Source organism: Miniopterus schreibersii (genome assembly GCF_964146895.1).
Source record: "Miniopterus schreibersii genome assembly, chromosome: 17".
Classification (NCBI taxonomy): Eukaryota; Metazoa; Chordata; class Mammalia; order Chiroptera; family Miniopteridae; genus Miniopterus; species Miniopterus schreibersii.
The window spans coordinates 61986-82496 of NC_138117.1; the positions used below are offsets into that span (position 1 = coordinate 61986).

General features: G+C 41.7%; 1 protein-coding gene across 1 annotated transcript; it reads left to right on the plus strand.

Annotated features, from left to right (window-relative positions):
* The first annotated feature begins 3601 nt into the window (after window positions 1-3601).
* LOC308547081 (uncharacterized protein C8orf88) lies at window positions 3602-18718 on the plus strand. Its single transcript, XM_081116787.1, has 6 exons — window positions 3602-3720; window positions 8187-8285; window positions 8864-8937; window positions 10877-10952; window positions 12527-12633; window positions 14839-18718. The coding sequence occupies exons 2-6, from the start codon at window positions 8213-8215 to the stop codon at window positions 14878-14880; spliced, it is 372 nt and encodes a 123-aa protein (XP_080972913.1). The 5' UTR covers window positions 3602-3720; window positions 8187-8212; the 3' UTR covers window positions 14881-18718.
* The last annotated feature ends 1793 nt before the right edge of the window (window positions 18719-20511 follow it).

Sequence of the window (20511 nt, forward strand, 5' to 3'; positions counted from 1 at the left end):
TAGTAAGTAATAAACATGAACTTTTTTTTTCAATTCGCTAATCATTAAAGAATGGAAAAACAAAAAGATACTATTTTTACCTACCATATTAACAAAGAATGAAAGAGTGATTATATCCCTTAATGTTGAGTATGTGGGAAAATACACACATACATGTTCTTTGCTGTAGTAATTCTGTCTCTAGGAATTTATCTCAAAAGTGTTATGGATAAGAACAAATGTGTATGGACAGTGATGTTTGTCACATTTTTGTTTACAATGGGAATTTAAAAAAGGAAAAAGTCCAAACATTCAATAACATGAGTATAGATGAAATGGTACACTCAGTATGACATAATAGACAATCATTAAAAATTATTATATTCCTCATCTGTTGAATTGAAAATGGTTCACAAAATATTGTGTGACAATGAGATTAAAAATCAATACGTAGAGTATGATCCACATTTTGAAAATGATTTTATGTGTATGTTTTAAAAACTAGGGAAAATTGAACACTAAACTGTTAAGAGTGGTTATCTCTGAGTGATAGAAGACAAATGGCTTTTTAAAAACTTTTATAGGCATACCTTGGGGATATTGTGGGTTTGGTTCTGGATCACTGCAATAAAATGAATATCACAATAAAGCAAGTCACTCAATTTTTTTGTTTTCCCAATGCATATAAAAGTTATGTTTATGCTATACTATAGTGTAGTAAGTGCACAATAGCATTGTGTCTAATAAACAGTATACATATCTTATTTAAAAATTCTTTATTGCTAAAAAATGCTGATCATTATCTGAGCCTTCAGCGAGTCCTAATCATTTTGTTGATGGTCTTTGCCGTGATGTTGATGGCTGCTGACTGATCAGGGTGGTGGTTCTGAAGACTGGGTCGGCTGTGGCAATTTCTTAAAATACCACAACACTAAAGTTTGCCACATCTATTGGCTCTTACTTTCATGAGTGATTTCTCTGTAGCATACGATGCTATTTGATAGCATTTTGCCCACAGAACTTCTTTCAAACTTGGAGTAAATTCTCTCAAACCCTGTTGCAGCTTTATCATTTAAGTTTACGTAATATTCTAAACCCTTTGTTGTGATTTCAGCAATTTTCACAGCTTCATCAGACGCAACTCCTCACTGATTAAACTTTTATCGTGAGATTGCTGCTATTCAGTCCCATCTTCAGGCTCTAATTCCAGTTCTCTTGCTGTTTCCACAACTGCAGTTACTTCCTCCACGAAGGCCTTGAACCCCTTAAAGTCATCCATGAGGGTTGGAATCAATTTCTTCCAAACTCTCTTAATGTTGGTATGTTGACCTCTTCCCATGAATCATGAATGTTCTTTATGGCGTCTAGAATGGTGGATCCTTTCCAGAAGGATTTCAATTTACTTTGTCCAGATCAATAAGAGGAATCACTATCTAAGGCAGCTGTAGCCTTACAAAATGTATTTCATAAATAATAAGACTTGAAAGTCAAAAGTACTCCTGGATCCATGGGCTGAAGAATGGATGCTGTGTTAGCAGGCATGACAACAACATGGAGCTCGTATGTCGCCATCAGAGCTCTCGGGTGACATGCACATTATCAGTGAGCAGTGATATTCTGAAAGAAATCTTTTATTCTGAGTAGTAGTCTCAACAGTGGATGCCAATTTTCAGTAAACTGTGTTAGTTACAACAGGTGTGCTATCATCCAGGCTTTCATGCTCCATTTATAGAGCAAAGGCAGAGGGCATTTAGCACAATTCTTCAAGACCCTAGGATTTTCAGAATAGTAAATGACAGTGTCTTCAACTCAGTCACCAGCTATCTAAGCCCCTAACAAGAGAGTCAGCCTATCCTTTGAAGCCAGCGCGGACTTCACCACTCTAGCTGTGAAAGTCCTAGATGGCATCTTCTCCCAGTAGAACGTGAAGTCGTCTTAACCAGCAACTCTTTCCAAACGTTTCAGTTTATCTATAATATACCTGTGACATGTACATGTATGTATATGTTTCACATGCCTAGTGTATATTTGCGGTGCTTATACATAAAATGGCTGTTCAGACATCAACTTTTTAAATATCCTATTATAATGTCATATTTACAAGTCCCAAACCGAACTCCTATTTCCTTCCCCAAACCTGTTGTTGTTCTTGCACCCCCTACTTGTCACCATCAGCTGCTCACTCACCTGCTGTCCTAAGTCAGACACCCAGGAGTCACCCTGGTTCTCTCATTCACCCCTTCCATCCACCGTCCCCAAACTCCATTGATTCCACTTCCCAACTTTCCCAGACCCGATTCCTTCCTGCAACTATTACAAACCCCTCCAAGGAGGCCTTTCTGCACCCGGTTGAATGTCACTATGCCGTCTCCAGAAACCTACCTTTCGTACTGCTATCAGGGTGACCTTTCAAATGTTAAAAGACAGACAGAAACAAAACCAACCTGTAAAGGTTCGAAATGTGATTTGAGTCACCTGTCCTGTTTCATGCCCACCGGAAGCCGTCTCCCTTCACCCCCTTCCTGCAGTGAACCGCCTGGCAGAATCCTGGGCAGTCAGCCCTGTCCTGTGGCCCCAGATCTGTCCCCATAACTGTCCCCGGTTCTGGAATAAACCTGCAAAGGAAAAGCCTGAAGATTAAGGGTTCGATTCGGACGGAGTTGGGTCGACTAGTTTTGTTCCTCCCAGGACGGCAATCTGGGTGACAAAGAAATCGCACCCAGGAGTCACTCCTGTAGGCCCTCATCCCAGCCCCACTGGACTCTGGGCGGGGCCACAGCTCTCACAGCAGGAACCGTTCACAGACAGGGCTAGGCCACGGGCGGGGCCACGCCTGGAGCCCCGCAGACAGTTCCTGCGGACTCGCCCGGTGCCCTGCGAGACTGTCAGCACCTCGGACAGGGCTCCGCGCTCTCCCAGCGCCCTGGCCCCTCCCAGCAGCCCTGGTCCCGCCCCGCCCCCGGCCCCTCCCAGCAGCCCTGGCCCCGCCCCGCCCCCAGCCCCTCCCAGCAGCCCTGGCCCCGCCCCGCCCCCAGCCCCTCCCAGCAGCCCTGGTCCCGCCCCGCCCCCGGCCCCACCCAGCAGCCCTGGCCCCGCCCCGCCCCCAGCCCCTCCCAGCAGCCCTGGCCCCGCCCCGCCCCCGGCCCCTCCCAGCAGCCCTGGTCCCGCCCCGCCCCTGGCCCCTCCCAGCAGCCCTGGCCCCGCCCCGCCCCTGGCCCCTCCCAGCAGCCCTGGTCCCGCCCCGCCCCTGGCCCCTCCCAGCAGCCCTGGCCCCACCCCGCCCCTGGCCCCTCCCAGCAGCCCTGGCCCCGCCCCGCCCCTGGCCCCTCTCAGCAGCCCTGGCCCCGCCCCGCCCCTGGCCCCTCCCAGCAGCCCTGGCCCCGCCCCGCCCCTGGCCCCTCCCAGCAGCCCTGGCCCCGCCCCGCCCCTGGCCCCTCCCAGCAGCCCTGGCCCCGCCCCGCCCCCTGGCCCACCAAGCTGCCGCTGGCCCCACCCACAAGCCTCGCCCTCGGCCCCGCCCACAACCCCGCCCCGCGCCCTTCCAGCTGCTCTCGGCCCCGCCCTCGAGCCCTCCGGCCCCAGGTGCCCTCGGCCCCGCCCCGTGTCTCCCCCGCCGCCCTCCGCACCGACTCGAGCGGACGCCCTGCGGAGGCCGTTCCCCGACGGCAGCGGTGCTCTCGGCGGCCGCGGCGGGCTGAGCGCAGCGACACTGCTGGCCGAGTCCGCCCGGACGTGGAGGCGGTAGGTGTCGGGGGCCAGCCGCGCTCGGGGGGAGGCCGGGCCACGTCGGGGCGGGTGGGCGCGGTTTGCGCTGCGGGACCCCGGATGCTGAGGGGAGGAGGGAGACGGGGTGGTGGAGGCGGAGGGAGGGAGCCCGTTGGAAGGAGGGGTTGGAAGGAGGGGGACGTGGGCGCCAAGGCACCCTCCGCCCAGTCCCCCCGAAGGGCCGTGGAAACAGCCCTAAAAAAGCGAGCGCCCTGAAGTAGGGATCCCGCGCCCCCCGACGGGTCCCAGGGGGAGGAACCACTTTTCGTCGCCGGTACCCTGGCGTCGTCGTTACTGATTTTGGGAAAAAGTGTTTTTTTACATTATTGTTGTTTTTATTACTAATAAAATAACAAACTAATAACTACTTAGCTGAAGTTATATTCAACTAGGAAGAAAACCAGAACCAAGAGCCATGTATGGTCAGTTCACAGACGCGGCGGAACGGTTCGGGGCGGGAGGACCTGCGCGCAGGACACTCGTGCGGGCCGCGGAGGGTCCTAAGTGGCGGTGCAGCGGCCGCGGAAGGTGTCCAAGGGCGGGCTCCGCGGTAGGCAGGCCGCCCGAGTGTTCCCCGTGTTGAACTGAAAGGCTGCACAGAGGAGGCTTTTGGTCGTTGAAACGAGGCGTGAAACGGGGGAGGCCGTGGACACGCCCGGCTAGGACTTCGGGGCGCTCTGATTTCGGCTTTGCCAGAGCGCGGCGGCCTGATGGACGCCTTCCCCACCCGTCGAGGGCGTTTGCCCTTTACCCCCGCGTTGTTACGTTACTTTTCTCCTCCGAGTGTGGGTGCGGCGCCCCCCACCCCCGCGCCCCCAGCTGCGCGCCCCCCGCCCCCGCCCCCGCGCCGCCTTTCTCGCCGCAGGGTCCAGCGGCTTTGCCATGGGCTGTGCGGCGGCGCCCGGCCCGGGGACCCTGCCTTGGCAAAAGTACTGTTCTGCGGTGGAAAAGATTACGTCGTAATTGGTTATGTGGGACACAAACATGACGTCGGAAAGCCTGGTCTTTTCATTTATCTCGGCCTATTTCTTTCATTTAAACACCTATGGATTGGGTTTTAGACGGACGGGGGGCAGGGGCCCACTTAGCTGTCCGGCTGTGCCCGCGCCCCCCCCCCCATTCCTGCCGCGCCCTGCCCGGGGCGCAACCGGGGCTGATGCGGACAAGCTCTAACTGGTGCACCCCGGCCAGGGCTGGAGGGCGTTTGTACCAGTTATTAACTAGGTGGACTTGAGCGTGTGGCTTATTTTTCTGAGTCTTCTGTGAAGTAATGATTTTCTATAACACTTACTGTATAGCTCAAACTTAGAGATAATAATATGTAAAACATTTAGCATGTAATAACATGCTAACTTCAAAAACCGGGATTTTAATCTAAAAAGAGTACTATACAGGGTGGGGCAAAAGCAGGTTTACAGTTGGTATGGAAAATAATACAATAAGTAATAATACAAGAATAAACTGTTTCCTCTACTCACAACTGTAAAGCTACTTTTGCCCCACCTGTGAACGAACGTTATGAGGTTCACTACTCCACACCTGATGTTGTAGGTAGATTCTGTTTCTTTTGCAACTGTTGTCCTTTGTTAACTTGATTTCAATGCCTACCCTCCAGTCTCAAGAAACTTTTGGAACTCTGCATTCAGTGAGTGGAGCAGGCCCCAGAGCTTAAAGCTGAAGTTATTTTATGTACTGACTTCGTAGTTCAGTTAAGTCTTTATTATTTTTAACGTAAGCTGAGAACTAGGCTTTGGTTTGTGGAGTCCTGTCCTTCATAGATTACGATCCTGTGGATCACTTTTACAATAGGAATTACTTGCCCGTCCAGGGCGTGGCTCAGCGGTTGGGCGTTGACCTAGGAGCCAGGCGATGGGGGTTCGATTCCTGGTCAGGGCACATGCCCGGGTTGTGGGCTCGATCAATGACTCTCTCATCATTGATGTTTCTCTCCCTCTCCCTCGCCTTTCCTCTCTCTGAACTCAATAAAGATATATTTTTTTAAAAAAGAATTACTTATAAATACTTGCTTTTTCCATTAATAACACTGTGTAAGATATCATACTCTTATGCAGTGTGCACCCTAAACTGTGCCCCATAAATGTCAGCATATCTATGGCACCATCTTTTCTAATTTCCTTAACTGTTGTGGATGTCTATGTCTGGAGCCTTTTCCTACTACAAATTGAAAGGGTAGGTGGTACTAAAAGTTCTTTTATTTTTTGTTTATTTATGTGTGTTGTAAAATTATATTAATAGCTCTGTAATTCCCCAACTTCTGACAGTCCTTCGTTTGAATACTGTGGATTTGCATTGCTAAGCCAACTGAAAAAGACTTGACAACCTACCAACTCAGTTTCAGCTGAGCCATGAGAACCAGGACAGCGTGTGTCAGAGTACCCTATTGTGTTCTGATTCATCTGTTTCATATGGGAAACAGGATGGAACATTACTACAGAGTAGTATTAGGGTCCCAACTAAAATGTCTAGGATGAACATTAAATTATGCAATATTAGATTGTTTTTTGGTCCTCACTTTAAGTATTTCCTTCCACATAGAAAATATTCAATAAATATTTGAAATACTTTTTGCTACATATGTTCATAACTTGTTTTTGTTTCCTGTTATACCAAAGTTGTTTTGCCAGCAAATACAGACAACAATAGCTTTGTTTTGAAGGTTATTAATAGCCATGGTGAAATACCAGTTAACAGACACATTACATACGAAGCTAGATAGTTAATATAGTCATATTAACTTGGAGTACTGACTGGCTTGTTTACTCTAAACTTCAGGGAAAAATTAACTATTTTGCACTTATTTATCATTGGTAACTTTGAGAGGTTGTTTATAAGTTTATGATTTTAACATTTGAATTACGTCCAAAGCCACTTAAAAATATACGAAAGCATTTCTTTGGAGCCAAAAGGCAGTTATTAACCCAATGTTAGGCTGATCGGCTTACAAGCACATGGCTATGATTGTTTCTGGATGAGCCAGTGTGAAGTCAGGTGGACTTTTACCTTTGACGTTGTCTTGATAGGCATCACAATTTGAAAACCTATATCCCAGTCAGGCATCAAAAGATTTTAGTCATATTTGAGGTATTTAAATTTATAGATTTATGTAGCCCGGCCGGGCGTGGCTCAGTGGTTGAGCATCGACCTAGGATCCAGGCGATCAGGGTTCGATTCCCGGTCAGGGCACATGCCCGGGTTGCGGGCTGGAGCCGATCAATGACTCTCTCGTCGCTGATGTTTCTATCTCTCTCTCTCCCTCTCCTTTCCTCTCTCTGAAATCAATAAAGATATATTTTTTAAAAATAAAAATAAATAAATAAATTTATAGATTTATGTAGTAAAACTAATTATGGTGCAGGTATTAGGATACAAAGATAAATAAGGTCTAGTTTTTTTTGGCTTCAGCTAACTCAGTCTAATCAAATAGGCATGTTCAGGCATTCCTCCTTTTATTGCATTTCTCAAGCGTTTTTCACAAATGGAAGGCAAGACCCTCCACCAGCAAAAAGACTAGGACTCATTCACTGCTTTACCAAAATTCTCACTTTATTATGGTCGTCTGGAATTGAAACTGCCGTATCTCGGAGGTGTGACTGTAATAGGTTTACTGTGCTAAATTTTAGAAAAATTGATAGACACTGTGTCTCAGCAACATAGGATGAGGGAGTATTTCAGTCAGACACGGTGGTTAGGGAGATGAATTAAGAACTGTGGAACTGAAGGAATAGTGGTGAGTGTAAAGAGAATAGACTTGAGAGAGATTTTGGAAGTACGGTGGACAGGAATTAGAGACTGATTATGGTGCGGGGGCTGTAAATTAGAATGACCAGTCGAAAGTGTCTTTAACCAAAAGTGGTCTGAGGGAGTTGGTGATGACTTTAAGGAATAAAGGAGGAGGGACATCTTTGGAGTCAAAGTCATAAATTTGATTTGGGATATGTTAAATTTGAGGTGTGTGTGATAAGACATAAATGGAAATATCTTTGGACAATTAGAAAAATGAACGAATTTAAAAGAGGGATAGATCTTGAATATGTACTTATCATGTAGGTAGATATTTGCAATCATGAGAATAGGTGAGGTTGCTAAAATAACCAAAGCCAAATTTGGAAGAATTCTCCTTTCGTTGGAGTAAAGAGGAATCAGCTGAGGAAACTAGGAGAGGCAATTAAAGAAATAGTAAATAAACCAAAAGAAAAGAGGGAAGTTAAGGAAGAAAAATGTTGTAAAGAGGGAATGTTCCGTTGTGACACATACTGTAAAGGGGTCTAAAATTGTTGTATATTGTTTGAAATGCTGCTCTGTGTTTTCACCTTAACTTATAAAATAGCTGTCTTCAAATGAATGTCGTCGCTACTTGTATGTACGTTAAAGCATCTTGGTTATCTGTCCAAAAGATAAAAGTGTCCATTTCCCTCCTAAAGTATGGAACCTCACGGTCTTTGTGATAATGGAAACCAAAAAATTAATTGGCAAATCGCTTCAACCAGCAAGACCTGTTCGTCACCTGACTTCTCCCTCTGGTGAGTAATCTTGGGTGCACATCTTTAAATATTAATTGGTTAATGGGTACTAAGCATTTAAAAGACTAAATTATACATAAAGTAACTGTTTATGGTGGATATTAAAGAAATAATGAAAACTGATGATCTCCTCAGAAGAATTTTAAAGTATTACCAAAGGGAAGGATTCTCAATCATCTTCCAGACCCACAAAGGTAGGAATAACAGCTCTGATGTGAGAGCAGCTTTGTGTATTTTTTATGACTAATTTTTATGGTTAACTGGCTTCTGTGCAAAATGGTTCAATTCAAATTGTGCCCTGTGATTGTGATCACTGCATATCTCATATAACTTATTTTTTATTGTCATTACTTATGAGCTTGTGCTTTAAAATAGACTGTGAACTCTTTTATCTCTGAACTCTATCACACTTATATACCTATCACAGTGGATGACGTGTCATAGTGTTGAATAAGTGAACTATCAGGAAACACCTTAAAACAGTGCTTAGAATATCCTGGATAATTAAGGTTTTTAGGTGATATATCATTTATTGAAAACATGGATATTTAAATCATTTTCATTTTCTCTCCTAACAGGAGCAGTATTCCCTTTCAACTTCCAAAGTGAATATCCATGCAGCACTCAGTACTTACAAGGTGGAGTTAGCCGAGTAAGTCTTAGAAATTACAGTAACATGAAGGGTTGCAGACGGAAAGGAACATGTGTCGGATGGCTGTCATGTGCCAGCTACTTTGCTAAGTGCTTAAATGCTTTTTAAAACTGTATTTCAAGCATATATTTAAAAGAATAAAGCACTCATTATATCTGTTGCCTGGCATTTTCAAATCTAAACATTTTGCTGTATTTGTTTTAGAAAATTTTAAGGACCTCGCAGCTATAGTTAAAGCCTCCATATATCCCTCCACCAACCCATTTCCTTCTCTGAGAGCTGCCTCAGTGTCACTGTTTCCATGATTATATCAGTACTTTTGCTACAACAAATAGAATTTTAAAAATAATTTTATATAAATAGCATTGTACCCACTTTTTTTTTACATTTAAGTTTGTATTTTTTAAATTCTTTTTTTTTTTTACTAAAATAATCACAAAGGTTAAAATTCAAAACAGACAGAATGGCCTTTAGTGAAAAGTTTCCCTCCAATCTCTATCCCCTGCTCATCTATTTCCTCTGACCAGAAGTAGCCACTGTACCGGTTTCTTATCTAGATGCTTCCAGAAGTAGATTGTTATAGTTTATAAAATCTTGCAGTCAATAAGAACTTTGTAAAACCAAATCTTTGGCATTGTTAAAATTTTATTTTTTTCTGATGACTTATTCTGAGGTCTCAGTAATGTAGAATTACCGCATTACTCCTCATTGTGTCATAGGGTTATATAATTAATATTCTGACTTTAGGCAGAGTTATCATCGTAGAATTTGGAGATATTTTAGGAATGGGATACAACTTACTAATACAGCGATTGATAGAGCAGAGATATTTATTTTTAAGGATAGAGGTCTCCAAAGAAACCTACCTTCAGGAATTACCATGGTCCAGTGTCTAGCCTGTTGTTTGCAAATTCATTTCCATTACCATAAAGGAAGATCATCTCTTAGTGGTAGATTGTACTGACCAAGTATGTGAAACTAACTTATAAGTCAGAAAACCCATTACTTTATAATGACAAATATAGCTGCCTTGTATTCTGAGGTTCTCTTATTGGTTCTACTCTTGTATTATCTTCTCTCGGGAGATATATGGAAAGTTAAATTGAATAAGAATATTTCTTGGTGAGTATGTAATCAGAAGAGGAGTTAACATTAAAAATTTTTTTAAATCAGATTAGATTTGCCCATCTCATAATAAAGATGGTCCTGCAGTAGATCTGAAAAGCTGGCTCAGGCCTCCCGGTCAGGACACCGACCTTGCCAGTGCTGCCTTCTCTCTGCTTCGTCAGGTGAAGCAGTGTGTTCTTGTTTCCCTCACATCTAAGGTGGTGTGTGGACAGTTTATATGCCTGTGAACTGACATCAAGGGTCTACTTTACATAAGATCAAAAAAATAAGTACTCTAGTAGGAGTACTGCAGACTTTTGTGAATAAATACGTATTCATGAATTAAAATCCACTTTTAATCCTCACTCAAGGATATGTTTTAATTGATTTTAGAGAGAGAGGAAGGAGGGGAGAGAGAGAGAAACATTGATTGGTTGCCTCCCATACTGGCCCCAACCGGGAATCGAACCCACAACGTTTAGGTATATGGCACAAGGCTCCAACCAACTGAGCCACCCAGCCAGGGCTAAAATCTCTTTTTAATTCTTTAGAATTATTTATCTTTAGGATCATTTTCTTCATCTCCGGTTTTATGTTCCCTTTCAAAAATAATTATAATCATGACAAAACTATAGATATATGTGAATATATTTTGAAAGATAGTTTTGTTGCTTATCTAATAAGTATACCTATGGCATTGCTTATCCTTTAGCCAAAAAATATGCCTTAAGTAATACCTTGATTATTTAGGAGAATATTTTTGAATGGTAGAAGAAGGGTTTTATAAAATTTGTATGCCTTAATTTAAAAGTGTATTTTCTTCTTTCAACAGTGTAAGACAAATGGAATGCAAGCCTTTTCTCAAGGTCTCAGTGAGCAACAGCAACATCAGTCTCCAATTAAAAAAGGTAAATTTTTATTATAATTCCCAGATTTCAAAAGAGAGTGTTAGCATTTATGTGGAGTTAATATTTCCTTAGCTGCAAACCTTATGCACACAGAATTTTTATTATATTCTTTTGGTTGATTTCTGTCCATATTAGTGAGGCTGTAGGTTTGACTGCTCTAAAGGTGAGACCATAACAACAATGGCTTAACTTATATCAGTATCTTTTGTCATGTAAAATTTTGAACTTCATGGCATTCTGGAAGGTTTTTTCCCATTGGATGTGTGCAGGGGAAAACACTACACTCCTGTGTTTCTCTACTCTCAATGTTCTCCTGTACTCACACTTCACTTCTGTTGCAGATGTGTGGTTTTCCCATATATCAAGCAATTTTTTGCCATACCATCTGGGTGTCTTATAATTCAGTCCAATCTTGACAATAACTGTAGATGCCACAGGTGAAGGGCTTAGTCCCACAAGAGAACCCTCCACTTCTGAAAATACTTGCAAGTGGTAAGTCCCCAGATTACCCAGAACGTTTATCTACCTTGGCTACAAATTGTAGGTTCTCAAGACCCCCTCCTTGGATTCAGTCATTTGCTAGAAGAGCTCACAGGATTTAAACACTTAATTGCATTTGCCAGTTTATTATATAATAATATGATAAAGGATACAGTTGAACGGCCAAAAGAAGAGGGTCTGGAAGGGTCCCGACTGTGGAGTTGCAATGCCCCACCCTCCTGGTACATACATGTGTTCACCAACGTGGAAGCTCACCGCATCCTGTATTTTGGGGATTTTATGGAGGCTTCATCATATAGGCATGACCAGTCATTAACGCTATTTCTAGCCCCTCTCCCTTTGTCAGAATGGGGAGGAGGGGCTGAAGGTTCGAAGCTTCTAATCATGGCTCGGTCTTTCTGGTGACCAGCCAGCCCCCATCCAGGAGCCCACCAAGAGCCACCCTGTTAGAATATAAGACATTTCTATCCCCTAGGAAATTCCAAGGGGGTTGGAACTCTGTGTCAGGTGGCACTTTGAAGATACTGCTCCACTGTTTCTGGACCAGGTCTGTCTTGGTGATACTTTCCGATGAGAAATTTGCAGATACTTGAGTTGTTCCCCTTGAAGGATGGATCCTGTCTTGGATTTTGTTCACCGTTATCTAACACAGCCCACGGTAACAGTAGGTGTGTAATAAATGTTTCTTGAATTTATTTTGATTGTATTACATGTCCAGTACATTAACATAAAGATTAGATAGGCTTATTAGGGTTCCATTTTGGCAGGCTCTGACTTGCCCAGTAGGTGTTACTGCTGTTACACTTCATAACACAGGGTCACATGAAAGAAGCTGTGTGTCTCCACCTCTGAAGCAGTCTGTGTCGTCCATGTTTCCTTGGTTACTTGGCTTTCTTTTCTTATAAAAGGAAAATTGGAGGCAAGCTCCCCCCACACCCTGCTTTTTTGCATAGTAACTACTTATTTTGTAAAACAATGCACAATTAAGGGACATCCAGAAAGCATTGAGCTGAAAAGTGATCTGGGAGAGTTCTGTGTTTTATAACATTACACTTGATGTGTAATATCTACAGAGAGAATTAAATACAGCAGAGATTTCCTGTTGAAGCTCTCAAGTGTTTCCATCTGCAGGAAAAAGCCAGACTTTCTGCCTGATCATCCCATTGTACTTCAGAAGCCAGTAGGTCATTTTCTTTTGTTTTTGGAAGTTGGCGGTTTTTTTAAATGTATTGGGTGACATTGGTTAATAAAATTATGTAGGTTTCAGGAGTACAGTTCTGTAATACATTCTCTGTATATTGTGTGTTCACCACCCCAATCAGTTCTCTTTCCGACACCATTTATGCCCCTTCACCCTCTTCTACCCCCTCCCTTCCCCTCTGATAATCACCACACTGTTGTCTTGTCTATGAGGATTCTTTTCCCTTCACAAAAAATCCCTTCACTTTTTTCCCCCAGCTCCCCTCCCCCTCCCATCTGAGTAGTTTTTAAATTGTGTATAATTTTAATTCCAAAATGTTTGCGTTTAATATTTTCATTTTCTCTCTCAATTTTAATTATTCTCATTGCTAAACATAATGCAGAAAAGTACATAAATGTAAGTGTATAATATAACCAGTTACTGTAAGTAATTACCACTATAGTCAAGAAATAGAATAAAATAATTTTAAGAAAATTTTTTCTCTAGAAAAGTCATAAAAAGAGCATGCTGTATTTTCTCCTAAAAGTTCTGTTGCTTTGTTTTCCATCTGGAATTGATTTGGGTATATGATGTGAGGTAGAAGTGTTTTTTTCTTTCTTGCAATATTTATTGAGAGGGTAAGTCCTCTGCAATCTTTGTGGCAATATATATGGTCTCTTTCTGGGCCCTCTATTCTATTCATTTAGTCTGTTCTCAGTATTTTATATTTCTCTGTCACTTCATCAGATTCAATCAAAATAAATCCACAAAATAAATAAACATATCTTTTAGAATATGGATGGGAAGGGCATGAGTTCTGGCATCAGGCTTGGGTTACTGTGGTGTCCTGTTCAAACTTAGACAAGTCATTTAACCTCCCTGAGCCTCAGTGTTGCAGTTGCAGATACGGATGGTGATCTCCACTTACTAGGATTAAGCCCCAACAATGTCTGAAAGTGCTTGGCATGGTGCTCACCTCCTATTATGCACTCAGTAAATGTTGACTTTCATCTTCTATGGTCTTTACTTCCATAGTAAAGGACTTCTGAGTTTCACAAACACTATAATGGTAAAAAAAGAAAGAGAGGGAGGGAGGGAGGGAGGGAGGGAGGGAGGGAAGAAAGAAAAGAAAGAGGAAAGGGGAAAGGGGAAAGGGGAAAGGGGAAAGGGGAAAGGGGAGGGGAAAGGGGAGGGGAAAGGGGAGGGGAAAGGGGAGGGGAAAGGGAAGGGGAAAGGAAAGGAAAGGAAAGGAAAGGAAAGGAAAGGAAAGGAAAGGAAAGGAAAGGAAAGGAAAGGAAAGGAAAGGAAAGGAAAGGAAAGGAAAGGAAAGGAAAGGAAAGGAAAGGGAAGGAAAGGGAAGGAAAGGGAAGGAAAGGGAAGGAAAGGGAAGGGGAAGAAAGAGAGAAAGAAAGAGAGAAAGAAGAGAGAAAGAAGAAAGAGAAAGAAAGAAAGAAAAAGAGAAACTGGGCTTCTACTGAGAAGAGCTCAGATATTGGTGTGCTGAGAATAGTTCATGTTGAGGTACAGACTGCTCCTATGTTCTTCATTTTGTGGATTTCTAATGCTTTAGACTTCATAGCCTCAGTTACAATTTTTTAAAACTTTAACTTGCTCATAATATACAATGTTTCTTAATTTAAAATTCCTGGCTTGCACACTTCCAGCCAATTCTTATTTTTAAAATTAAAGCAGGAATTTAAACTTTTTTTTCATAATACCTTGCACACAGGAATACATAATGATGCTTGAATTTTCCTACCTATTTGGAGATCTTAGGAACTATGGATCCTTGGTCTGTATGAATAAATCTGAAACTTCAGTGTTTTATAAAACAGTTACTTTTCCAGTTGTAGCTTTTCCACCTCTAATATTTCATGTTGTAGATAAAAGCTGGACATACTACTCTGAACAATTCTTATACATTAGAATTGAGTTAAATTTTGGTATATTCAGTAATAACTTTTTTTTAAAGTGCCACAAGAACAGAACAGCAGGTTTGGAATACAATCTAATATATTTTAAAATGAATTACATGTTTTTTTAAACACAGAAGAATTGTTTTGTTATTTGACAAATTCTAGTTACTTTAATAGTTTCTGTAGTACCATGCATTTAGATCTGTAAACACTTAGTAGGGTCACAGTATTTGGTTTATAAACGAATTAGTAAAAGCTGTATTCATTAACTTTTTCTTCTGTATTACAGGAAGACAACCAAAGTTTTAAGGAGCACTTTAAGAACAGATGAATTTGAAGATAAAGAATTATTTGTTTTATGTTTTGGACACCTGCAAATGAAGTGGATCTACTAACAATAACTGTAATGGACTGTGACAATTCAATTTATTTTTAATTTTGATGGTTGGGTATTTGGTTTCTTCTAAAATGAGAGAGAGATATTTTAAACTATAAAGAATTTTCTAATCACTTTCAGCTTTTCAGGCAGTTTCCTAAACAAACTGGGAAGAAGCAGTCACAGACAAAATGCAGTTAGTGACCTGGGAAGACTGTATCTATAATTTGTATGCTACTTTCAGTTTTTTGTTTTTCATCACTTATAATAATGGAATGGAAATGTAAGCTGTAAAGATTCTCAAATATAAAGTATTTGCTGCAATACACATATGGCACATAACGTCTTGTTGCTGAAGTGGCTTCTGGTTGTTTCACACTGATGTCCAACCAGCACCTGACAGGTTCTGCAGAGCTAAGGATGAGTCAGGTGTTCAGTGCAGAGTCTCAGTGATACAGGGAAAATATTTTAATAGGCTTTTCAAATACATGTTTTTAATAAAATTAAGATTCACAATTACTAGAAACGGTGGACAGCTTGGAAACAGTGGCAGTGAATGAAACTGTAGGTGAAAATGCTGCTACTTGTGTCACTGATCAGACCTTATGAATAGAAGTTAATTGCAAAACACATTGCTTCCAAAGAGGAAAAATTTAGGTATTTGAACAATTGCGGTACATTAAGATTCAGTTCTCTAATTTCTTATAACAAGAACACATATAGATGAAAATTTTAGGAGTTTAAACTTTTAGCTCCTCAAACTTTTATACAATCTTTAGAATTTGTCGCTTTGGATGTTACTTCTAAAAGTTTCTTTCTCCACAGTGCCAAAAAATATTGCTGATATAAAGGTAAGTGTAAACTCTCCTTCCTTCTGTTCTCTGTGTCTCTCATCCTCGGATCTACTGGGACAGCATTTGAGGCTATAATTTGGCAGAAAGTTGACCTTAGATTGAGATCTACACTCCTGAAAGCAGGACCTTTTTGCTCTCTGGCCTTCGAGCTTGTTACCCAGATTAAAGCTTTCAGTCCATGGTAGGTCTCCCACCTTAGCTTTCAGTACTCACCCTATTTTTCATGACTCTATTCCCCAGACAAATAGATTGTGTTTCTAATAGAGAAAACTTCATTAATCATAAATTTATCAGTTACTTTAAAATTAGATATTCATACCTGGGGCCAATTTTCCCCCTACTATTTTCCTTTTATATTATAGTTTCCAGTGTGTGTGTGTGTGTGTGTGTGTGTGTGTGTGTGTGTGTAACTACACAGATGCTCTCTCACACAAAAATATATGCCATTATAATTATATCAGTTTGCTTCATTATTTGCCTATTCTCAAGGTCTTTTGATTCTGGTTAAAAAATACAATAGAAACTATTCCAATTTGGAATCCAAAGAGCCCTTCCGCATGGTGCTGTTACTAAGGGCAGAACCTCTGGGGCACACTGCCATGCTCCTTGGGGAACTGCTTAGTCCCCACGGACTGGGCGTACTTTCTGAATCCGATACTGACATGGACTGGTCAGAATAACACTGTTACTGCCTGTAATTTGTATTTTTGAAACCATTTATAACCAGTGTTTTCCAGAAGAGTTTGTGTGTCAACAATCCCCTAGGTTTCAGTTTTTTTATCCATTCTTACTGTATATAATCAGAACAAAGACTGTTTTATTATCTACATGCCTTTGTACATATGTATGGTTTGAATAATCACTGTATATGCCCATTAATGTTCTCTTCTTCGTATATAAATTAAAAGTTGAGCCAGGTGTTTAATAGTGTTCCTCATCTTTAGAAATGACCCAAGACACACACGTTTTACACAGCTGTATGTGTGTGCATGTATATATTATGTCAGAACTTATTACCTATGTCTAGTGGATTCTATGAAAAATTATTTTATTTAGGTTGAATGAGGACTGAGGGTATTGATAAAAGTTAATATTCCATAAATTAGTTTGAGAAAATATTTTAGGTCAGATTTTATATTTTAAAACAAAATGGTTCCGGTTCCTTTTTTTCTGAATTTTCCAACATAAAAAAAAAAAAAAAGACAGGAGAAACTTACCTTACGGTTTTCACCCTGGAAGGCTCGTTTCGAAGGAACTTGGACTAGAGAATAGCGTGGTAACCAATTTCTACATGCACCGTATTTTCATTGGCGGCATTTAGCATCAGAAGAGAGTTTTACTATTAAAAATACTTAACTTACGAGCTTGTATGGTGGAGTGTAGGAGGTACATAGTTCCAGTTGTAGTGGAACTGGGATTGTCATCACTCTACTGCTGAATCTAGAAAGTACATGTCTGGCCAGACCTGCCCTGTTTGGTTGTTTCCCTAACATTGGTGTTTGTGCTATATTTCTTCTTTGTTCACTTAGGTTAAATTTTGTTTCTAAAGTATTTTGAAATAATAAACAAATACAGTAAAACAGTAAAGTTGCAAGATACAAAATCAATGTAAATAAGTCCATTACCTTCCTGTATACTAACAACAAAACTTCAGAAAATGAAATGAAAAAACAATTCCTTTTGCAATTGCAAACAAAAGAATAAAATACCTAGGAATAAACTTAATAACGTGAAAGACCTATATACTGAAAACTACAAAGCATTATTAAAAGAGATCGTAAAAGAACAAAATAGAAACATATTCCATGTTCATGGATTGGAAGAATCAACATAGTTAAAATGGCCATATTACCCAAAGCAATATACAGATTAAATGCAACCCCATCAAAATACCAATGTCATTTTTTTAAGAAATAGAATGAGAAATCAGATTTGTGTGGAACCACAAAAGAATCTGAACAGCCAAAGCAATCCTGAGAAAAAAGAACAAAGCTGGAGGTATCATGTTACCTGAATTCAAATGATACGACAGAGTTACGATCATCAAAACAGCATGGTATTGGCACAGAAATAGACACACAGGTCAGTGGAACAGAATACAGAGCTGAGATATAAAACCATATGTATACAGGCAGATAATTTTTGACAAGCCAGAAATACACAATGGAGTAAGACAGTCTCTTCGATAAATGGCGCCGGGAAAACAGGAAAGCCACATGCAAAAGAGTGAAACTGGATTACATTTTGTCCCCATGTACAAAAATTAATTCAAAATGTATCAAAGACCTAAATGTGAGACCCAAAACAATAAGTTACATAGAAGAAAACATAGGTACCAAACTTATGGACCTTCGTCATAGAGAATGTTTTATGAACTTGACCCCAGAGGCAAGGGAAGTAAAGGCAAAAATAAATGAATGGGACTATATCAAACTGAAAAGCTTCTGCACAGCAAAAGACAAACAAAACAGTGAGCCAATCAGATGGGAGATATTTGCAAACAGTAACTCCAACAAAAGTTGTTTCCAAAATATGTAAGGAACTCGTAAAACTCAACACCAAACAAACAGCCCAATCAAAAAGTGAGCAGAGGACCTAAACAGACACTTCTACCAATAAGACATACGAACAGCCAATAGATACATGAAAAGATGTTCAACCTCACTAACAATTAGGGAAATGCGAGTCGAAACTACAATGAGATACCACCTCACACCTGTTAGAGTGGCTTTTATCAAGACAAGCAATAACGTGTTGGAGGGGTGGAGAAAAGGGAACCCTCATTCACTGCTGGTGGGAATGTAGACTGGTTCAACCTCTAGGGAAAGCAGTCTGGCGATTCCTCAAAAAATTAAGAAAAGCACTACCATAAAACCAAGTAATTCCTGTCCTGGGTATATACCCGAAAAACTTGAAAACATGTATTTGCAAAGATATATGCACCCCTTTGTTAATTGCAGCAGCATTTACAGTGGCCAAGACATGCAAACAAGTCTTGTGATCGAGGACTGGTTAAAAAAAAAAAGTGGGACATGTACACAATCGACTGCTACTCAGCCATAAGAAAGGAGAGATCCTAGATGGCGGCAGACTGAGTGGAAGATACACTGACACTCGGGACTAATCTGGATTTACAACTAAAACATAGAAAAACCATCCTGAAATCCAACTGAAGACTAGCTGGAGAGCACGCTCATAACCAAAGAGGAAAAGGGGAGACCGCACAGAGACTGGTAGGAAGTGCAGACCCGAGAGGGCTGGCTGGGCTCCCACAGGCAGCAGCTGAAGGTCCAGAGGGAGATCTCAGCTGTGGGGGGTTCCCCACTGAGGACTCTGGGGCCTAAACCCCAGGCTGGGCTTCCCAGCCAAGACCACCAGAACTGAGAAAGGTGCCCACATAACATCTGGCTGTGAAAAGCAGCTGGGTTTCTGTCTGCCAGGGAGAGGTAGCTGGAACTGCAGGCACCCTCTTAAAGAATCAATGCACAACATTTCGTGTGCAGCCACTCACCTTGGGCTCCGGTGGATGGGGAGTGGAGTGGACTGGAGCTGTGTGGGGAGTCTGGGGAGAGTCATTCCCCCAGACTTGGGGGACATCTTTCTTGGGAGGCGAATTTTTGGCTTTGCCTGAGGAGGAAGCAATTGCCCCACACTGCTAGAGAGCCTCTGGCCCTGCCCAGAGAAGTTTCTACAGCCTGAGGCTTGTTAAGAGACTGATAACAACCAGCTGCCCCACCCTGTGGAGCTTCTACAGCCTGAGGCTCATTAAGAGAATCAGATCAACCAGTCTGCAGATTGAGGCAGACCTCAGGGTGCTTTGAGTTTTTGCCTGATCTGTTTTGGGATTCGGGCCTTAGAAAAGCAGACTTTGGTGTGCATCTTGGTCCTGCCCAAACACATCCAGTCCCAGCAGTGTAGACCTCAAGGCTGGGATTGTTGATAGACCCAAACAGAGTACTCAGCGCCAGTCACAAACTGCATCTGACATTGGCCTGTACCAGAGACCCTCCAAAAAGACTGAGAACCCTAGCAGATCTGTCTACCTAACACTTAGCCAAAATGGGGAGACCAAAAAACAAGCTCCAAATGAAAGAACAAGGGAATTCTCCAGAAAAAGAGCCAAATGAAACAGATAAGCAACCTCTCAGATATAGAGTTCGGAATACTGATTGTAAGGATGCTCAACAGCATGAAAAAAGATCTGGAAACTATGAAAAGTGACCAGTCAGAAATGAAGAATGATATAAAAGAAAAAAAGAATACATTAGAAGCGCCCAGCCTGGCGTGGCTCAGCGGTTGAGCGTCGACCTAGGAGCCAGGAGATCGGGGTTCAATTCCCAGTCAGGGCATATGCCCGGGTTGCAGGCTGCAGCCGATCAATGACTCTCTCATCATTGATGTTTCTATCTCTGTCTCTTCCTCTCCCTTCCTCTCTCTGAAATCAATAAAGATATATATATTTTTTAAAAATACATTAGAAGGAATAAACAGCAGATTAGAGGAAGCTGAGAATTGGATCAGTGAATTAGAAGACAGGGTAGAAAAAATCACTCAATCAGACATGAAACCATAAAAATCCTAGAGGAAAACATAGGCAGCAAAATCTCAGACATCCCTCATAGCAATATGTTTGCTGATACATCTCCTAGGGCAAGAGAAACTAAGGAGAAAATAAACAAATGGGACTGCATCAAAATAAAAAGCTTCTGCACAGCAAAGGAAGCCATCAACA